The 22,970-nt window shown below is 37.5% G+C and overlaps 1 protein-coding gene across 4 annotated transcripts in view; it reads left to right on the top strand.

Moving 5' to 3' along the window:
- The window catches only part of ENTREP2 (endosomal transmembrane epsin interactor 2), a 92,276-nt gene that overhangs the window by 43,481 nt on the left and 25,825 nt on the right, over positions 1-22,970 (top strand). For all 4 annotated transcript variants that reach the window (XM_066559145.1, XM_066559144.1, XM_066559146.1 and 1 more), the window contains exons 3-4: positions 8,277-8,387; positions 14,509-14,640. In XM_066559145.1, the coding sequence (XP_066415242.1) occupies positions 8,277-8,387; positions 14,509-14,640 (243 nt within the window). The remainder of the gene's footprint in view (positions 1-8,276; positions 8,388-14,508; positions 14,641-22,970) is intronic.

The raw sequence follows: 22,970 nt of genomic DNA, 5'->3' as shown, positions 1-22,970 counted from the left end.
GTGTTTTGTTTTCAAATGGTGAAGAAACACTAGCTTCAAAAATTTATTTGAGACAAGCTGAGCTGCATTTGAAATGTTTTTAAAAGTAGAATAAATATTTGTATGAACTAATATTTTGAGGTGTGATGGAGCTGGGGATGGATATCTCACTCTTTGTGCTCAATCAAAACTCATGTGATTTTAGTTAAATTTGTGTGACAGATGGAAGGAAACACACTGTTACCCAAAGAGAATCTAATTATCCTGTGCTTGTTGAGGAAAAATACTTTGATTTCAGTGGGATTTGCTTGCCAGGTAAATCACAGTTTAGATCCTGAGCTAGACATGTATGTGATTGAATGTTTGGATTTCCTTATTACAAGTACCATAAAACCTGCAACAGCATTATGGATTAAATTCTACTTCAGATATATGAGGAAAGGTCTTTGAAATCCTGAAGTTCATTTACTGATGGATCTCCATCAAATTATTCATGTGAGTCTTCTTCGGAGACGTTTGTGCAATTTTTCTTGAAATGGCCAAAACTATAATGAGTTTACATTACAATTGAATTGGAAAGAGCTGCTGCCACGTTGAAGCCTTGCCTCAGAAACTGATGCTGAAAATGCTCCTGTGCCCTTGATGGAGACCAGCACTTGTGGCTCCTGACCCTGCTCACCTGGCAGAATTTTCCTCCTTAGGGATGGAAGCCAGAGCTGTGGTGTGCGAGGGCTCAGAGAGACCATGCAGTTGTTAATTAATGAGAATAATTGCAAGTGAGCAATTAATTGCTATTAATATGTTGGGAAAGACAGATGCAAAATATCTGTGTGTGTGACCTTTACATCCTGCTTCTGTCTCCTCACTCTTCTGCCAGGAAGGGCTGCTCACAGAGCTTTTGGTGCCTGTCCTTGTCAGCAGGACAGCACGAGCCTTTATTTCCTCAGGGAATCCTGCTACAGATGTTGGGGAAGGTTAATTTATTTGGAGTAGCATTTCACTGACACGTGCATGGAGGTGAAATCCTTCCTGCAATGTGACACTTGCAAAAAGTAATGTATTGTTTAGGTGGATGAACTCATTAGGCAGCTGCTATGGAAATATAAATTCAGTCTTATGTAGATTTTCTTAAAAGTTATTAGTCTACTCATGTTGTTGAAGAAATGTACTCATTTTCATTTACTGATTTATCTGTTTTGTTTAAATATAGATTATTGCATACAAAGCTGATATAGCTAATTAATTCCTAGCATCCTAAATGTCTAAAGACCTCAAACCTCAGCTTTCTTTTCCTGTTCTGCTGTTGTTGTGCAACATTTTTGAGACACAGTGTCTTATTTGTTAATTTTAAAAACTTTCAGTTTTTACTTCCTTTGAAAGTATGTTGGAATGAAAAATTAAACCAATATGGCTGAGGTAGTTGCAAATTTTAGATCTGGCTTACGTGGTCAAAATTCCATTCAGAAAGCATTCTATTTGAAGTTCTTATTATCACACTATTTATCAACTCCCCTTTTTCCACCTGACTGTACAGCTGAAGCAGTTGTTTTTGAAGCATTGCAAATTGACAACATTTTGAGTAGCATCAAAATAGGTTAGTGCTGTTTGATTTCTTTCTCCTTCAAAATAACACTTAAATTTCATGTGCATGGATTTTTTATTTAGGGGGAGCAGTAGTGCATAAATGTAAATGTCAGTGATAAAAATTAGACAATACAACCACTGTTTAAAAAAATTGTCCAAATGACTTATTTTGACTGCACATACAGTAAAAATTATATTATTATATGAAATAATTTATAATAATAAATTATTATGACAAAGTTGTATTGTTGCAGTATAGCTGCAGATCATTGAAGGATTCCTTTGATTGCTTATTTTCATGTAGCAAACTTCAAATTAGCCTCTTTAGCATATTAGCTGGCAACTCCCCATTGTCCTTCTAATAGATTATTAGACAAAACCTAAACTTGTTCTCTGCTATGAAACTAATTACCTGCAAACTATTTTTGTTACAATTACTGTTAGAAGTGTGTCATGTTATTTGAATACTTCAAGAGATAACTTGAATTTTATCTGGAAAAAAACAAAAAAGAGTATAGCTCCTCTTGTTTCTCTTCTATATGGCAGTAGTCTGCAGGCCACTTGATGGTCCTTTGGGTCCCTTCCAACTCAGAATATTCTGTGATTCAGAAAGGTGTAGAGTTAATTGGAATAGAAAGAGCAGAAAATTAGTAGATGCTGAAATATCTACTTTTGACAAAATTCTGGTTAATGTTCCTGAGATGAGAACACAAGGTCTTTATTACTAAATCAGGCCCCCTCTTAGAGTTTCCTAAGAAACCTACAATAAATGAATAGTGTAATTGCTGGAGCTGTAGCAGAGCATTACAGAAACAACAAACACCTATTGCTGTGTGTACAATGTGACAGTGCTGCACTTCTTGTGGTCTTAGTCTTTTAATCTGATCCCACCTGAGGAAATTATCTGTATGCCCATTGCTTCTACTGACAGGGAATTTCTTGGAGGTATTAAATATCTCTTATTATGATATATTAGGAGACTTGTTTGATATAAATGCATCTTTGCATTTGTCTGTCAGTCTGCTCCTACACACAGAGCCAAGGTTGCATTTTGGATTCCAGGGTTCTTGAAAAGCCTTGGCAGCAGCTACCAAACCCCTCAGTTATTGATGATGTTGTTGTTTGCTGCACAGTGAAACAGAAGGAAACCAAACTACTCCTTCTAGTCTTTAAATAGGTGTTATTTTGTGTGATGCAAATTCTGCTGCAAACACCCAGTGCCCTTCTCTGTTGCCCATGGGGTTTTTACCAAAATTCTCATAATTCTCCAAAGGTACAGTGTGCTGACTCTTGCTGGAAGCTGATTGCTGCTCTGGCAGTAAACAAAACACAGTCACAGAGAGGCATCATTTTTTCTTGTAAATCAAAACCAGTAGCATTATTTATAATCTTAAATAAAATAATATTTGAAGTTAGAATTTTCCACAGGGTATTTTAATAAAAATATAGAAATGAAGATACAACCAAGCAAAAAATAATAAATTAATTAAATTCCAAGATCTATCTGAATGAAAGCAAGTTAATAGGGCCATAAGAGGGTCAGTAAAATCCCATACACTAAGTTCAAGTTCAGAAGTTTTCATCTGAACTATTTAGCTTTGAAATTAGAAATAGTTGCATGGATTTTAATATTTATACTGAGATTTCAGCTTTCCTTTACAAAGTTAAATAGCTTCACTGGAGTCAAAAGGAATTTAATGTGGAGAATATGTAATTTAATTGAATAATGACAGGAATTGAACAGGCTAATACAATTTAGAATAAAACAGGATATAATTTATGGTTCCTAACATAAAAAAACATTAACATCTTTAGCCTGATGCTGTGCCACACTACAGGGAATATTTCTGCCTATTTAATATAGAATGCTGGTTTAGACTTAGAGAAAATATTTTTGTTCAAAGCTTTGTTTTAATTTAGGCAAAAACCAGGCAATACTGAATTAAACAGATCTGAAATGCCAACACTTTTCATCCTGTCTCTTCTTGGCAAGCATTGAGAAATCATGAAAAAGAAATCTATTATGAAGCAAATAATGGGAAGATAAATTTTGTTGTTTCTTGTACACTTGCAAACCATGAGTCAAGAGTGTTGGTTTGAGTGCCATTTCTGTTTAGTAAGATTTTAAAATGGGCTCATTTAAAAATTATATGTTTTATCTCTTTAAACCTATAATATACAGTGAGCATTGAGCATCTGGCAGATCCAACAGGTAGCTTCAGGCTGTACCCCAGATAATCTTGCATTAACTTAGTCCTGGCACAGTTACTGATCTCACTGCTTCATAGCTCTTGGTGGTGATAAATTTTCAGGTTTGCTTCTGGTGTTTAACCTTCTGCACCTCTGTCAGGGAAACTATAAATTCTGTAGCACAAATATCAATAAATGTTACTGCCTGCAGTTCATGTAAGACAAAGTTCTGTGAGCAAAATACCCTGGGGCAAGTTTTTAATCTACTTATACAGTGGTTTATAGAGACAAGCATGTTTACCTCTGGCTATTCTTGCTGTTTCACAGATAACAAATGTATGTGTTAAAAGGAATGTATTTTAAATCTCATTGAATATATCACACATATTTAATGTCATTGGAAAGAAACCTGTAGTACCTCATACCAAACTACTGCGTCTCAAAAATAACTGCTTTCTGCAAGTGATTTCAGTGCCAACCCAAAGTTCAAGGAGATTGTCTGACCTTTCAGGAGCTGCAGGACAGGAGTTCACAGGAGATATAGATGCAGACACAGTATTAGAGGTGCAGAGGATTGGCAGATTTACAGGAGGCAGCCTATCATGGCAGTGCCTGGTTTTATTCAAAGTACCCTGCACAGGAGAGTTGAGTAATATGCTTCATCAGCACAGAGGGTAATGTTCTGTCCCAGTGTTCATGTCTTGACTATCAAACCTGCAAACCACCAGGGGAGGCAGTGATTGAAATGCCAGCAATGAAGAAGCAATCCTATTTCATATGTATCTCCAAAATGAAAGTCTGAGGAATGAAATAAGACGTTGCTTTTAGAAAGATGGTTTCATGTGATACAATATTTACATCTCTTTTGGAGGACTTTAATTATTTTGCATGTAGAAACTTCTTCCTGCTTGTAGTAGAAAGTATTTCTTCAAAATGTAATCTGTGCTGCTCCTTTTTACTGTGCTCTTGGTGTGTATATATGCAGTAGTGAGTGGGTGGTTTGGGTCACTTAAAGAGTCCCCATCAAAAGCATTGGCAAAACAGGGTTTAATATAAATTTGTGAACGTCATAGAGTCATAGAATGGGTTGGGTTGTGCTGGGGGGAGAGGTCACCTTGTTCCAGCCCCTGCCATAGGGGGTTTTCCCCTAGACCAGACTGCTCAGAGATCCATCCAGCCTGGCCCTGAGCACTGCCAGGGGTGGGGATCCTCCCTCAGCTCCTGGCCACGCTGCTCAGATGCAGCCCAGGGCAGGGTTGGCTTTCTGGGCTGCAGATTCACATTGTCAGGTCATGCTGTGCTTCTCATCCATCAACACCCCCAAGTCCTCCTCCTCAGAGCTGCTCTCACTGCATTTTTTGGTAGAAAGCTGTATATGGACAGAAAATCTAAATTGTCTTATGTTGCAGGTCACAAACTGCAGTGTGTGCTAAAGTTGGTTCATTTGTTTTTCCCCTTTTTACCTCCTATCAATTCAAGAACAAATTGTGAAAGACACAGTAAGGGCAAGAAGGTGCTTTGCGCCAGCTAAATCAAGGATTAAAATTTTGGGGTTTTCAGGTAAACAGTGCCTTTGGGAAAGAAGATGAAAGGAAGACTAAAGCTTCTGGTAAAAACAAAAGAGAATAAATTACTTGAGGCCAGTTGTGAAGAAAAGAGAAATATCAAGAAGCAAAACTGAAAGTGATGAAAAAGAACAGAAGGCAGAGAATATATCAGCTTCTGTAAATCCCTTTTTTTTTTGTGGTATTCATAAAATTAAGATTCTTTACTTTAGGACATTCTGAAGGCAGGTGAATGGTTGTATCTACATTTAAGAAACATAAAGGAAAAAATGTTCACAAATAATCTGAGAATACTAATAATTTTCTTATAGGTCAAATTATACTCAAGAGAGAACTAAAACCTTCCTTTATAGTAAAGATAATTTAACCTGTTAGTCCTTAAGTTTTGGGTTTTTTTTCTTTCAGTGTGGAAGGGCACTTTTTCTGGGCTCTCCCTTGCAAGGCATCGAGGGTGCTGATATTTTCCTTCTGTGTGGATGTGTGAAGTGTGGTCTGTTGGGACTGCAAATGCAGACTCACTCTTGATATGCTCTGCATATTTATACTTAAAGTAGTTCCCAGAAATGGAGTAAAAGGGGAGCCTTGTGTGGGTCCATGTGCAGAATGACATCTCACTTAATGAGTTTTTATATAATTTTAAGTCATTGCATCCAGTTTAGTTTTGTAGAATTTGTTTAGGACTGTGGTAGCATTTACATAGGAAGTCCTAGTAACATTTCTTCTGATACCACCATGTCATAATAAATCCATGGGCTTTGCTTTTAGTTCATGTATTAGTTCTTGGTGACTTTTGGAGCTTTGTAGCATTAATGCTCCTTGCTGATTTCTAGGAATATTTTATCTTGTTTATATGTTGTAACTAGAAAGGTGCAGAACATAATGTTGTAGTTTTAAATCAGCATTAAGATGTCATAGCCCTTCAATATCTGGCCTTTCTCTATTTACTTCAGTGTAAGTTTTTGCCATTGGGTTGACTGTGTCTTATACTCTTTCCTTATAGTTTCATACTGCTCCTTCCAGCATGTCACACTGAGCTCTCAGAGCAAATATATTGTTTGGTAGCTCTCTTTCTGAGGAAAATTTTAGTGTGGAAATTAGCCATACCTGACTTTATAAATAATGTAGATCAAACTTCATCTACAGTGTTTCATAGCATAGTGTTGGGTCTCCATCAAAATCCACAACAGTCATTCTTTCAAAGGTGTTTATTTTTGTGTTTATTTTTACTGCTGCACCTGTGCCAGTGTTAGAAAAGATTGGTGTTAAAAATGAAGCACACTGAACATGTTTTTTATTGTCTGTAAATATGGTAATTGATACTTTTGTGCCTCCTTTTCCCTGTCGTGGGTTCCAGCAGGGTGTAAAGTTTACACTTTACCTCTGAAGTTGTGATAACAGAGTACCAGGTGTGTCCCACTCCATCAGTAGAAGGCTTTTTTTGGTATTTAGCTAAGAAGCATAAGGAAAGAGATTGGAAATTCTTCAATTCCTTTTATTAGGATCTTTGTGCTCTGCAAGAGGCAAGGTAGTTTCAAAAGACTTGCAGAGGATTTGAATTTCCCCCTTTAGCTCCATGTCCAGATTAGGTAGTTCCTTGCCTGGGACATTAAAGAAGTGAGGAATAAAATAGTAAAATTGGGAAGACAACTGTGGCAGAGAACTCCAGTATTTGATATCATGTGGTGGCTGCCACTTTGAAATGCAACTCCTGAACAGAATGTGAGGCACAGACCACAGAGATGAACAGGGATTCTAAGAGCCTGTTTCATGTCCCTCTTGTCTTTGCCAGTGACAAGAGGAAGAGGTTACCTTGGAAACACCAATAGAGGTTTCTTCATTAATGAATGCTGATATGGAGGAAGTGCTGCAAAAAATAGATAAACCTGGTGTATGTTACAGCCTTGTTGTCAGCTGTGATGCTTGGAAGAATCTGAAGCTGGCAACTGAAGTTTGTAACACAGCTTCTGTCCTTTGGTTAATACTGTGGAGGTTAGGGGTTTTATCCCAAAGCACTAGAAAAAAATAAACAGCTATTTATGATTTAAGGTTGTCAAAAATATTCCTAGCACATGCACTGACAAAAGATAACATCTTGTGAGAACAGTCAAGGGCTGTAAACTGTGAGCACGCATATGGAAAAGAGATGCAACAGAATTTCTTACTAATTTCATGTAATACACTCACGCTCCTGTTGAGTTATGGCAGTGTCAACACTGAATATTTAAGGTGGCCACACATCAGGCACACATTGTTACTCTTACTGCTTATGCTGTTCCCTATATGTTGAGATTTGTCTGCCCTGACTGCACCATGTTTTTGTACATTTAAAGCAATAAAATGGTAATTAAACTGATGGAATCGGGTTAATGCTTGTTTTGACATATTTTGAGATGAGAAAAAAGGAGTAATTAACATCATGAGTAGTTGATATGGAGGATGCTGCTTAAATTTTAATTGTTGTTTAAAAACCAAGTATTTATGTATATCCAGAATTTTATTCACTCTCTTTTCCCCAGCTTGTAGGTGCTCATGATATGTGATATTCACAGATACTTTTCCTGTTTAAGATACCCATATCCCCATCAGAAGGATTTAAATTGTTTCAAGACCACATCTGTTTATAATAAAACATTTTTCAAATCTTACTTTTTAGTAATTCTTGGTAATAAAACCATTAAATTTTCAGAGTGTGTGATGGAAGTGGGAGATAAATGGATTATTTTGAAATGGCTGAAGGAAAACATATAATAGCCATGTCTAGTTCTGATTTAGCTTTCACTTACAGTGCAAGACCAAGGATGCTGTCAGATTAAGTACCCTACTCTCTTTAAAATACATGAAATGTTGTCATCCATGTAATTGTGTGACAGGCTGGCAGCTCTTGAACATCTAAATTATATTTTTTCCTTGTTTGCCTCTTGAAGTGAGTAATAACAGGGTGCTTGGGGTTTTTTCCAGATAACCTTTTTCATGCTGCTCTCTGCAGTGTGTGTGATGCTGAACCTGGCCGGGTCCATTCTCTCCTGTCAGAATGCTCAGCTGGTGAAGTCCCTGGAAGGATGTCAGCTGGTGAGTGATGGAAAACGCCTTTCTTACCAAGGGCAAGGACTCTGCTCTTCATCTGTTAGGGTTTTACACACACTCTTGTGCTGGCGTTCACAGGGGTCCCAGGATGAGGGAAGAGATGAGCATCTTGACTCCACGTTTCAGAAGGCTGATTTATTATTTTATTATATATACTGTATTAAAAGAAGATAATATGTTAAAACTATACTAAAAGAATAGAAGAAAGGATTTTATCAGAAGGCTAGCAAGGAATAGAAAAGAATGGAATGATGACAAAAGTCGTGACTCTCAGAGAGTCTGAGCCAGCTGACTGTGATTGGCCATTAATTAGAAACATCCAACATGGACCAATCAAAGATGCACCTGTTGCATCCCACAGCAGCAGATAATTATTTTTTTTCTTTTCCTCTGAGGCTTCTCAGCAGAAAAATCCTGGCCAAGGGATTTTTCAGAAAATATGTCCGTGACACACTCCTTTAATTTCCAATACAATAGGTATTTAGGAGAGCAATCGATATGTGTTACAACCTAAAAAAACATTTTGGGAAAAGATTGAGATAAAGTGCTAATGGATTTAGCCACCTCAAAAAGTAACTTTTAATATCATAAGGCTTGACTTCTTACTGTCAAGGTTAAAGTGATGCTTCAGCAGAATAGGTGGAATTCAGGCCACATCAGAGCGGTGTGGTGGTTACCATTTGGTGTCAGCAGGATCAGGATTCCTTCCATCCAGTACTTGTCCAGGCAGTGGATTTCACAACAGAAGTGTTTTGGTATGTGTATGCTAATATTTTGTTTGCCAACCTGAGTTGTTTTTCTTTTTCATTTCCAAAGTAAATGAAAGTTTCTTGTGTTAAATAAAATACAGAACAATACAAATTGTCATGATGTGGCATGCTCTAAATTATAAGGTACAATTTACTTAAAACATTTGTGGTTTTATCTCAGGAAAAAAACTATATACACATTGAATTCCAGCATGTTTTGTGGCTTCAGCTTGTGAAGATGTCTGCATAAGTCAACTCATACCTGAAATGTTGAGTTTAAGTAAAAAGTGCTCAGACTGTAGTTTTGATTTTCAGAGCATGATGAAATGCTAAGTAGCTTTGCCACAGTATGTTGTACTCTATAAGGGCAAATTCATTTAATTGTAGCTGTTTATCATATTATAACTGTTAAAAAAAAAAGAAAGGCAAAAGTTTCTTTACCCAGACTTCGCTCTTTAAGTTTTCCTTGCTCAAAATCCCATTTCAGTCAGGCTGGGGACTTACACATGAATATATTGCATTGCCATGTTGCAGGGCTCGTATATATGGAATTCTAGAGTTCTGTTCTCATAGGCCACCCTCGGGGAGGGATACACTGGAGTGAACAGCACTGCTTTATGATTAAGCACAGGATTTGACTCAGAAGGTGGTGATGTATTATGCTGAGCATATTTAATTACTGTATTACCATTTTTCACTCAAAAAGGAAAAATCCCAGTTTCTTAACAGCTTGTTCCAAGTGTATATTTAATTTTAATTCCTGAGATGACTCTCTTTAGTGCTGTAGATCTGTGTAATCCTGCACTCTGTGACTGGTGTACATTATCAAGTCTAAATCCTTTACTTGCCTCCTAGGATACAAATGTACCCTCTGAGGATGCAGCTCTAGGAGTCAAAATCCAGCCTTTGCAGACACATGGTTTGAAATGTAGTTAACATCCCATATAACTAAACCAGTAAATTCCATGCACAGTATACTAAAAAAGTCAAATTCAAAATAAATTCTGTTTTAGTTCTGGTCTTTCTGTCAAACTCATTCATGGTGAGTGCCTGGCTTTAAAATGATAATAGTACCTACTGTATTATGAAGTTTAAATTCAGCAGTGCTTCACATGTAGTGTTGTTATTTGAAGGAAAAGAACAAGACTCAGTGGTCTTACTTTGCTTTAAACACTGGGGATTTATTGTAGATTCCATAATATGTATTTCTGTGTGAATATGAGAAATGTGCTTGCCATATGTTAGCATTTTGAATGTGTAATTTGTGAAGTTGGTATTTGTGCCCTTTATCCTGCAGCTTAGCAACATACAACACTGAGGGGAAAAAGGGGCAGTAGCTTTAACGCCTTGTTATGAAAAATTAATTGGAGTTTGATTTTTTTTTTCCATAATTAGCTGCAGATCCTGCGGCCAAAATCTCAAGATATTTCTTTAAATCAGTGAGAGTCAGATGTGTACAGAGAAGTTACACACCCAAGCTGTTCATTAATGTGTACAGGAGAAAAATTTCTGTATAGGAATTTCTTTTACAAATAATAGTTCTCTAAAAACTGTTCTTGGAAAATATGGGTAGAGCAATTAATATATTTATATATATATAATATATTATTAAATATATTAATATATTTTAATTTATGTTCTATTATTACACAAGACAGAATATGTTTTATTTCTTCATCTATATTTGTTTTTATTGAGTTTACCTGTCTTGTAAGTCACTTATGCAGTTAAAAATAAATGCTGTAGTTTTAATCAAATTTAGAGGTGATTATTATTCAGAAAAGTAGTGATAGTAAAGGTTACTTAGTGAAAGGTTACTTACTCTCTATTGAAAGGTTACTTTTTTTTTTTTTTTTTGGTTGTACAGCTGCAATTGGCCAGTGGTTACAGTAACACAGAAAGGAAGACCCTTCTTTCCCCTGAATTATCTTTAGCTGGAATAGACAAAGCAAGGAAAAGTGAAACAGGTGCAGGTTCACAGAGCTGAATGGCAGAGCCCAAGTCCAGAACTGAGGTTTATTTGTATTCCATTTTGCACTGGAGCTAAACTCAGGTCTGTGCATATCAAAAACCAATTTTTAAAATTCCAGGAAAAAGAATATACTCTGTTTTGTTCTTAGTAATTTGTCAGTTTTTCATCTTGATATTTCCCTACAATGCAACTTTATCCTTACTGGATCCTCCCATCTTTCCCTCTGCATAAGGTACTAGAATTGACTGAAGTTCTTTCCCCTGAGTACACCAGGGGAGCTTCCTTGTACTTCACTGCCCTGTTACCAACTTTGGAACTCTCATACTGCATATTGAAATTTTTCCTTCCCTAAAAAACTTTTGAAGGTTAATTTAGAAGAAGTAAAATCTATTATTACTTTTACCGGAAGACTTCTGTTTGTATTAAGGAGGTGGTAGAATGCAAAGTGACAGTGTTAACTAACTCCTAATTTGCCCTGTTAGGGGAGAGTGTGTGTGCCCTTAGCAGCCAAACAAGCAGTCAGGCTTCTTTCCAGCAGCATTGACAGAATTTGATTGATACAGATTAAAAAAAAAAAACATAAAACCTGTGAGAATGTATGCATATATTTGTAATAAATCTGGAAGGTCCTTTCCTTTTTTGATTCTGGGCTGTGTGAAAGTCAGGTTTTAATGGGTTTTGTGGCTTTTGAAGTAACAGTACTCCTTTTTGACAAAACAAAATGAACTTGCAAGACAATTTATGCATATAGGCAGCTCTGGCTGATGTTTGAATTCTTAAATATGGTTTGGATGAGGGTGTACTGTGCAACTGTCATAAATATGAAAGCACACAAAGTCTGCTGTGAGTACTGACTAGCATGAGTAAGAATCACGAAGCGGGACACAAATATGCACAGGATGTGGGGAATGTGCAGGGGATGAAGTGAGTGATGCTTTATTCTTGAGCTCTGCCAGCCAAAAAGAGACTGAAACACAGACAGTTTTGGAGGCACTGCTGGTGTAGTTGTGTCTGGGGTTGGCAAACACCAGCCCAGCAGCTGGAAGGAGCCATCCCAACCCCTTCTCCCTGTAGCAATGCAGATTTACTGTCACTGCTCCTGTCTCTGTTTGTGGCATCACACAGCAAATGGCCTTTGAGATGTGATTTGGGCTAACAATAATCCACTTCTCCTGAAAAAAAAAGTTAATTTTGGCAGTGTTTAAGTCACAGAATAGCTGCGTGAACTCTTGGTCCTGTTGCACAAGTGTGAGTCTGCAGCAGGGCAGGGAAGGGCATTCTGGAGCAGGGGCTCAGCAGAGCTTTCAGCTGCAGAAAAGCAGGGACCAATGCAGTTCACCCATGCAGTGGCACCTACAGCCTTTGTCCTGCTCCCCATTGCAGGAACACAGCTCAGCAAAGGCCACGTCACAAACAAGGAGGGAAAAGGTGCACAACAAGGCAAGTTGATAAAAATTCTCCAAAAATAATATGCTTCCAATCTGGTAGTCAATCTTGGCTGGTTTTGAATATGCTGTGATTCTTCAAAATCTGTGTTTTGCAAGAACTGCCATGTAAAAAATTAGCTTTTAACTAATTTTAAACATTAAGTTAAAATAAGAGCTACTGGGCAGTACAAAGTTATGGAATAACTTTTGGAATGAATTGAGAGTCACTCATAAATGTGGATTTTTGACCCAGCCTTTTGAGCCTTATCTTCGTGACACCTGATCATTGCATGTGATCCAGGTGGCCCTGGGATCTGGATTTCACATTAGCAATGCCAGATACATGGCATGAGTCAGTGCTGTCCTTTATTGAACAGGGGCAGCAGGAATCAGAATAGATGATCTTGCAGTAGAAAGCTTTGCCTGAAGTCCATTTTCCTCATTACAGAAACTTTTTAGCAGCTGAAGCTGATATTGATTTGCCAGGTGTAGCCTTCTGGCCCCTGGCTTTGACACAGCTCTAAATTCAAAGTGTGAGTCCCAAAATTCCTCAGCAGCATTTCTCAACCCCTGACCCATTTCCAGAGAGTTTTGGGAGCAAGACCTCCCCAGTGACAGCCAGTGCTTTGATTTTTACATCAGCTTGAAGAGCTGAGGTCAGCTGATCATAAACCACTTAGTTTGGTTTTGCTCAGATATTTCACCTTTTAAAAAAATGTATTAAAAGATTACAGGAATTGAAAAAGCACTATTCTGAAATTGTTCAAGCTGCTTTGTAGTTCAATTGTATGCTAATGAGAAATTAAACCCACAACTATCATAGAGGGGAGCAAACTATGTTTTTTCTTTATTTCCTTGCAGTGTCTCTGGCACAGGGTATGACCAGTTTCTGTGAGTTGCCACAGACAATTATTTCCAGTGTTGCCTTGGAGAATATGGGAAATGGTGTAATTTACACACCCAATTTTTTCTAAAGCATTTTACAAATTGTGCTGGCTAGAGGGCAATCTGGAGTCTCAGGAGCTGAAGTCCCCTGAGATAGCTCCTGCCCTGAGCATGCTTTCATCACAGTGAGCAAGCATTCAGTCATCTGTACCTCATCTGGAGAAGCTTATTATGTTCTTCTAATTGACTCTTAGTTTTGCTCTTCCATCTGCTGTCCTGGTCCACCAGCATGTGAGGAGAGAGTGCTGCAAAAGCCTGATAGGGGTAGCACTAAAAATACATATATTTAAACATATAACTTTTAATATCATATGAACAATTTAAACATTCTTTGAGGTCTAAGAAGTAAGTAAATATTCTGTTGAAATAATTCTATGTATAAGGCTGTGCAAGGTAATTCCACAAGGAATGCTGGTACCTGCTTTTGTTCAGGAAATTGGCAACATCCTAGAGAGAATTTGATTTAAAAATAGCAAATGTGTATTTGCATTAGGAATTTTTTTAATGGATTTGTGTCTGGAAATTTTGAGGGTTTTTTTTTAATGCAAAAGAGTGAGTAACAGGGTGGTTCAGATCTCACCACCCAGCCACTGTGCTTCCATCTTTACTCAGAGGAATAAAGGACTGATTTGTGATCATGATTCCTTCACATATTTTCTGACCTCTTTCTGTTATTTTTGGTTTTCCCACATTGGGTATGATTTTATGTTTATTCAGTTGAGTTACTCTGGTTTCACCGGCCCCTGCAAAGCAATTTTTTTTCAAAAAGAGGCATAAAAGGCAACACTTTTGGCATTGAATCCTCTTTCTGTATTTTCCCTGTTTTTATAGCTTATATTAGCCATTGAAAAACATTCTGCTCCAAGGGTTCTGCACAGAGATTTTAATTTTGCATTTAGTAGTCATTGCTGTAACTGTAAATACCATTTTTGGGAAGTGTGTTTCTGTTGATTTATACTTTTATACAAATTCTGTTGATTTATATTTTTTCTGACCTTTTCTTTTCTCCACAGATTAAATTCGACAGTGATGGTGTCTGTGTTTGCTGTGAAATGCAGCACCAGACATCAGGCTGCAGTAACCTGGGAGAAACACTGAAACTGAACCCTCTGCAGGAGTGCAATGCAGTGAGGCTGACCCTCAAGGTGTGTTAGGAGAGAATTAACTGATTACTGCAGTTTTAACTCAGCAAGACAAAGTGTGTGATGAAGGGAGCAGCAGCTGCTGTCCTGTGTCTTCCTCCACCCTAACGTGCAAAACACCTCTCCATCACAATATCAGCATTTGTGTGGGTAACTGCTTTGTTAAGGATTACTCAAGAAACAGAAGTTCAAGCTGGCTGTGATTTATGCTAGAAGAATTATCTTTCACTTTGCTGTTCTGAGGTGGTGTTTTATGATGTTATGGTGATTGCAAAGAAACACAAAGTGTTGCAGAATAATGAGATATTTCCTGATGAGAAGGCAGCCACATCACTTTGGGGGAAAAGAGTGAGTGTTCTTTCTGGGTGATGCTGGAAACTTGCTAATAAACTGCCCTGCAACACTGTAAGAAGTTTAAGTCTTGTAGCATTTTGTATTACAGCTACCCAAATGAAAAACTGAGAGCAAATACTAAGAATATTGTATGAGTGAGTTAGAGCTCAGTGTGATTGCTGCCATCATTGCTTCACTTCATTATCACCAAATGGGAAAGCATTGATGCTATGTTGTTTTGAAAAATAATAAGGAATCAATGAAAGAACTGCTCAGAAAAAGGAACCCTAGGCTGAAAGGCAGATATTGATTAATTCTAGGTTTAATTGCATGATCAGCAGAACTCTGTATCTGTGACTCTCAATTTCAAAGTATGTATTTTAATAAAACTGATAGAAAATGATGGAGTAAAGTAGAGAAATTCATTGTGAGAAGGATCTTAGGGAAGTAGATTTTCTCAGGTGGGTCCTGAGAAAGCTATAAAAGTTTTACTGATATTTGAAGATATAATTGAAAATTCAGAACGGATAGAAATCCTATACAAGGTATGTAATAAATACCTAAATGTTCTTCAGCCTTGTTAAGAAAAAGCAAATAAATTTTAAAAAAGCTACCACCAAGTAAAGTGGATGAGGTAGAAGTTAAAATATTTTTATATGGCCCCAAAATTAAGTAAGACTCTGCCTCAGGTTTTTATGAGGATGATAAACATAACAGAGCAAAAACCTACTGGGTAGTTCAGTAAGTGGAAAAGAAGCACAACTTGACATTGCTGGTGAAAACATAACAATAACAGTGCAATGTATTACAAGAAGGTAACTTCTGAGAAGGACATTCCTCAAAGTATGACAGATGCAGAAACATGAACCTGTCATTCAGGAAAAGCTGACTTGCTAATCCCATGAAAATAAAGATTGAGAGAGCATATGTTTGCTTCCTGTAAATATGTCAGGAAGGTAAACTTTAATGAGAGGGAAAACAACTGTTTATCTTTGGAGGACCTTGTCAGCATGTGAAGTGAGCAGAAGTGACATATGCTGAAAATCAAGACAAGGATTCTAACCAATACAGCAGTCATAATACAAGCACAAAATTGAATTTCTTCTAAGATATAACTCAATCATTTATAAGAGGAATTGACATATCAACTTACATTACAAGAAAATGAGTTTAAGCACAGGAGTTCCTATGAGTATAGTCTGAGGGCAATTTTAATTATGTTCAGAACTTTTCATCTAAGAAAGGGTAGTTAGGAAAGTAACTTTTTCAGAAAGTTTTTACATCTTTTTCAGGTTTAATTCTACATTTGCTTTCTATTTGGCTTAGCTCTGATTCCTGGCTGTAAATTTAAGAACAGTAGGTAACAGCTGACAGTGATAAGGCTCACCCTCTTTAATTACAGTTAACAACTACAATGTGGTTTTAAAGAAACAGATGTTTAAGTACCAAAATCTCAATTGTATTCATTGTTTGAGGAGCCAGAGGGAGAGAAAATGTAGAGAACCAGAGTTAAGATTATACATTTCATGTATAACATTATGTAGGTTTCATGCTCCTCTTTATTGCAGGTGGGGTAAAAATCTGGTGTTTCCACTAAGTCACCCGTGGGGTTTTGGTGGCAGCAGCTGTGGAGCTCCATGTGAACAGAACAGTCCAGTACATCTCCCCTGTCTGATCCTGTTCCCAGGCAGTCACACAGGACAAGGAAAACCAGCAGTGGCTCCTGTGTATGAGAACTGAGCCTTGCCTCATATTGAGTGGGGGGTTATAATTGCTTTGAAAAATCTCTAAATTTGTTGTTGTTGTTTCTGCAATGAACCATCTCTATGTGCTTTTTTGTAAATCAATCCTCCTTCTTTCTCCATTTCAAGCCCTGAATAAACTACTCAAACCTTTTAATGGGGACAGAGGAGCTACCCCTGCAGCATGTATGGTCCCATATAGGCACATTCATAGATACAAGTATTGATTGCAAATGCTGACTGATCTATGAGGGCTGACTTCTGAAATCAGTTGAATAGTGGGGTTTCAGCACAAAATTATATGTTCCAGCAAAATGGACAAAAATACTGTGCTATTTCACTGTTATACTGGGGTCTCAGCCCACTCAAGGGTGTTGAATTGTAGGGTTAGAAATATAAATATAAGATACCACACTTGTAGTCTTGTCTGCACACCTCAGTAAAAATAGCACAGCTGCATGATGTGATGGACTGCCATTAAGATCTGCAGACACCCAAGTGGGATCCATCTCCCCTGGTTTACAGTGGACACAATTCCTGGTTTCTGCATTTCACTAGGAGATGTGGGTTTTTTTACAGTTTCCTGCAGTAGTAGCTCCTAAACTGCCCCTGAAAATAAGGTTCTTTGCTTTCCTCTGGCTACCTAGGGTCAATAATCTGTGCTTCTAAAGGATGCCAGTTCCTAGTATCTTGATTTTTTTTTTTTACAGTAACCACCCTTCTAGAACAGCTTTTTCCTTTATTAGGAAGTTACTTTGTTTAATTCAAGCCAAATGAAGGCACAAGCAAATCCTACCTATTTACAAAATTAGTTAAAAGAATTTAAAAGGTTTATTAAGAATCAGGCATCCAAAAATGAGATGAAGGCCCCAGATGGGATGGATTTAGGATGCAGTTTCAATAACATCAACTTAATCTGTTTTCCCACAGGAAGGTGATGAAATTTTAAGGAACTGACTTTTTCTTGTCGTGTTAATTAAAGTAAAAAGGCTAAATTTTTCTGATATCTTTCATCTATGAAAATTTTGTCTTCTTTCTAAACTCAGAGTATTCTCAACTTACTGAAGATATACCTGCAACATTTTGAGAGGATGAAGTGAGTTATTTAGAAGTTTGAATTATTTTGTAACATATTATTGCTGTCTGATACTGACATGCAAGAGGAGCATGTTATTCTATTTTGGTTTAGTAAGGATACAGTTGAGTATTGTTAATTACTTTTAACAGCTTACACAGTCCAGAATACCTGCAGCCATGTATGTGAGTTTATAGATTTGCTATTTATGTAATTACCTCCTACTTTACTTAAGGTGCATCTGTAGAATGCTTATGTGACTACCAGACAAAGAGAGAAGCTGATTCCCTCCTCTGTCTTCAGCATAAATAGTTGGTTTGGAGCTGCTAAAGTTCAAGTACAATATAAATAGTAGGGTTTTATAAACTATAAAGTAATATAAAGTTTCAGGTTTCTGGTTCCATTCATTAGTTAGGCATCTCTATTAAAGATTTATATAGCTCAGGGCTCTTGAAGTCTTCTGTGTGAGTACTTTCTTTCCTTTCCTCTCCTTTGAATCCGAACTTATTGTTACTGAGTTTCCTGATGACCAAGTCTACTCATATATTTAATTTTTTTCATTCAGAAGATGCTTCCACTTGCAAAACAGAGGAGGATGGCTCCTAGCATGTTCTTTAGAGTTATGAGAACAATCTTTCCTCAGGTTTACTGTAAGACCAAATGCAATATTATTAATTTTATTGAATGACTTACCTGAAAGGCTTCCTAAGCTACTTAAAATTAGATAAAGCTCAGCCCAGAATAAGTAATTCCAGATCAGATTTTTAAATGCTGGATTTGTTTCACATTCCTTTACAGGCAGCTGAAAATATTCTCTACATTCAGTGTGTGTTTACCACACCAAGACCATCAAAAATAGGGTGGATCAGGGTGGGCTTTGTAGTCTGAATAGCTGAGCTACTTTTCCTTCCTCATACTTCTTTCTGTTCCTAGCTTGGACAATGAGTGGATATGGTTGTAAACTTCTCTCATGGCTGAAAAGGTGCCTCTTTGAATGACTGCAGTCTGTTTATTCCATCCTTGTCCAGTTATATGTTGTGAAACCTTAGTCTTTCAGGAGTCTCTATCATATCCCCAGTACCAAATTCTATGCAGACACCAGAGTTGGAAGGTATGCAAACTTGAGTGCAAGCAGAGAAGACCTTTTTCAGTTTAAGTAGCAGTGCACTGTGCACTGCTTCTTAAAAATATAATAAAATAGTGAATTATACTGTACTTTCAAACCTTAAATCTATTTTATGAAGTGTTGATCATCTCTCCATTTACAATGCAATGTGTGGTTGAGACCCATTTGAGTCAGAATTAATTCTTGAGCCTTCCTTGTATTAGAGCAGATATTTTTACCAGTGTTTTTCTAGATGTATCCAGTGAGAACAACTAAAGTTATATTTTGAGTTGAAAGGATTGTTGTCCTTGAATTCTTGAATAAAAGAAGTACATTGACACTAATTTCATGGGTGAAAAAGCTTTGCTGCTCATTATCTCTTTTCAGGATACAGTAGTATAAGAAATGAAGCACTGTAATTGAAGTCAATCAAGGAGAAAGGAAATCATCTCCACAGTGTTGCAGCCGTGGAGCTGCTTTGAGCCATTGATGGCTGGGGATGCTGAGATCCCTGTGCTCAGGGCTGCTGCTCACAGAGTGCTCCTTTCACACATCAGCAAGCTGATCTTGCTGCTTTCATCGTGTATTGGCTAAAGTCTCAAAAGTGGAGAGAACCTCAAAGACTACAAATCTTTTATTTCCACAGGAAAATATTCTATTCAGCCAGCAAAATGTGAGTGTGTTGTAAAGAGAGCTGTCAGTTCAATACTGTTGAGCAGACTGGAACTCATAAAATGAAATGGATGTACTTTGTGTCTTTCTAGAGCAAAACAGGTTTAAATACAGTTTCTCAATGCTGTGTAAGCAGCACAGCTGATTAATTTTCTATGTAGTAGTTGGCAGAGTGAATATTTTGAGGTAATCGTGCTTCATCTGTGTGGTGTGGTCTGTACTGAGTGACAAATTCTCTGCTTTGATGTTCATGCGTGTAACTTCATTTGCAGTGCAGTTATTGCTGTGATAGGAAGAAGCAAGAGAGTGACTAAATATTTACCAAAGCCTGCATTTGAGTTGAGTTTTGAAGATGTGCAGACATTCTGGTTTTAGCCTGGCTTACTTGATGGTTTTGAAAGATAACTGATATTGGAGACAACAGCAGTTATAAATTGGTGTCTATGCTGAAGGAACTCTATGGGTATGGCCCACCATTAGAGTGAAGTGCTGCTATTCCAGTTCTGCTTTGTATTTGCTGTGATAGGAGGCACAAATGATGTTCTGAAGGACAAAATTTCAGCAGGGTGAACACACATGCAATGAGTGTTCATTGGTTATAAGGGCCCAGCTCTGCCAGTGCACCCATCACTGGCTGATGGGATTTGTGCCGTTGTCATTTTTCATTTTAGATTCTATCTCATCTCTTTGCTTCTGTCAGGTAATTGCATGTGCTAACAGCTGTTCTAAATTGCTTTGTTAAATGATTGTTTCTACAGTTGAGTTATCGATGTGGCAATCACCAATTTTTTACTTATTCCAGTTTGATACCATCTGACTGCTTTATCACCCAGCAGTTTGAGGGAAAACAAAGAAAATCAGTTTTTAGAACAAATTGCTTTTCGAGCATATTGCAGTATGAGGTTTTTTATATGATATTCTCAATTAATTATATCTTAAAATTACATTTTTTGAATACAGAATATTAAAATATTGCAATTAAACATTCAGATTTTAAATAATACTCAGGTTTTGTAATGCATATCCTATTTTAATCTGTTCTGTAGGATTTTGGACTACACATTTACAGAACATGCATTTTTATACATTTATGTATTGTTTTAATTATGCTAGTAATGGAAGAACTGAGGTGCAGTAGCACAAAAACAGTGTCAAAAGAATAACAGTGAAAAGAGCTTGAATTAGAAAAAAGAAATAAATAGCTGTTCTGTCCCTAAGTTAGACATATGGGAAATGATAGTGTGAAGAAGATTTGAGAATGCACAGGTATCATGTGGGAATGCACAGGTATCCTTTGGGAACACAGCACAAGTCAAAGGTGTCTGTTGTTATGGAGGGAAAGCATGATAAAAAGTTATGCAGGTGCTGGCACCATTAATTTGGTAATTGTTCAAGTTGTAGTATAAATGGAATACTGCAACCATGAAATCTTGCTTTTTTTCACTGTCAGAATTAAATTTTAGTTTTGCTTTTAAGATTTAGTGAGGGGCCTACTTGGGAAAATAAGTGGCCACAGAGAAACAGCTCACAGTGCTGCCTGACTCCTGTGGCTGTCTCTCTGGGCTGGTCTAGGCATGGTTCCAGGCAATTCTGACAGCTGATTCCACTCTGGAGGGATTCGTGTCCTCTGCAGCTAGTGAGCTAAGGTGTATGAAGAAAATTGTATAAATAACCTGTTGAAGAATAATCCTCCCTAGGATTGTACTTATCAGAGCATTAATTGTCATATAAACATGCTGAAGAATCAGAGTTTTGTCTTGAAAAGACAAAGACAGCATCTAAGAGAAAATTGGTTCAGCCATTTCTGAGGAGCAGAGAATTGTACTTCATGCCATTAGAGATTCATGTGTTGTGTGTTCTGATTAGTGTTCTGGTAGAAGTCAGCTAAAGATCTGTTACTAAAGCTCCCTGATTTTGTATTTAGTACAGATTTCCTGCTCCTTTAGACACCTATAAATGTAGCTGGCTGGGGCTGTGGGGAGTTGGATTGGCCCTGTTGTGGTTACTGCTTTTTCACAGACATTTCCTAAAGGACACTTTAATTGTCATTGTTTGTTCCAGCTGCTGTCTGTCAGCACCTACCCTGTCCTTCTGGCACTGTGCTTGACCATGGAGGGCTTTAGTTCCTGCTCACTTTTTATCTATAGCTGAATAAATGAGTGTCATGGATTACCTAATTATTTTTTCTACAGGGCACAGGGAGTGAATTTCCTGAAAATGGTAAATTGCCTGAGGCTGATTAATGTTTGGGGAGGGTGGGGGAGTGGGGAGCAGAGGAGGGTGGGTTGTGGCTTGATTCCTGTTTGAGTTGAAACAGACTTTAGGATAAAAAAGCCAAAACAAATAAAGAAGCAGTCTTGCTTTAAGAAATATCTAGTGGTGGTGAGGCCTCCACAATTACTGCTCAGTTATTACTGTCTCTGTTAAAATTTTAGACTTACAATGTTTTAGATGTCTGCTCCCTATTGATCTTTATGAAATACATAAAAACTCTGCATCCCTGCATTTGGGGTTTTCTAGTTGTACCTTCACCTTCAAAGAGGTTGTAGCAGGAAGAGAAATTGTGTGCTTAGCTGGACAGGAGTGTGTGGAAAGAGGCTGCTGCTCCTGTGGGCAGCAATCGCTGCCCTACATCAAAAGCAAAATGCTGAGTAACAAACAGAGCACAGCTGTCCCAGCGTGCCAGGAAACATCTCAGGGTGGGTAAGGATGAGTGCAGCCTGCAAGGCACAAGAAATAATCCTCACACCAGAGCTGGTGTTTGCAAGGCCTTCAGTTGTATCTGGTTTAGGATCCTGCATTTAAGGAAAGATGTGGACCCAGGTGAAGTGAAACAAATTAGATTAATGCAAAGGATCAGAGGCCTGGAAAGTTGATTTCAGTTGAGAATTGGAGAAAATGGTGTTAATATGTCATGCAGTAAAGGTGAAAAAGGCTTCAAGAGTGATAATAGAGTTCAAAGGTATAAAAGTCTGCTGTGTAACAGCCTGTTCTCAAGAGCTATAGAAGAAAAGAAGCCATGGGTTTCATCTGTGGGATGGACATAACCAGGACACTGATGGTAAAAATAAACACTGGAATAGTGAATAATAGTGATGAAGCTGTGGGGTCTTTAAGAACAGATGAGAAAAACATCTGCCATGAGACTTAGAGGCACAGTTAAGTCTGTCCTGGGACATGTAAAGGTGTATGAAGGTCTTGGAGACACTTTGCATCCTAATTTAGAACTTTGATTTTATTATTTAGCATAAATGGTATTAAGTTAAGCACTCAGATTGGCTAAGTTTTTTGTATTTGAATGGCTGTAGTAGGAAATGGATGATGTTTCTTCCTGCTAGGAAATTGTCCTATTTTCTACCCTAGATCTTGTCTCTGCCTCAGTGTTCTTTACCTAGGTTTGCATATG

Source organism: Molothrus aeneus, chromosome 13, assembly GCF_037042795.1.
Source record: "Molothrus aeneus isolate 106 chromosome 13, BPBGC_Maene_1.0, whole genome shotgun sequence".
NCBI classification, from domain to species: domain Eukaryota; kingdom Metazoa; phylum Chordata; class Aves; order Passeriformes; family Icteridae; genus Molothrus; species Molothrus aeneus.
The sequence above is the reverse complement of the archived record's forward strand: the minus strand, read 5'-3'. Positions and strand labels throughout refer to the sequence as shown.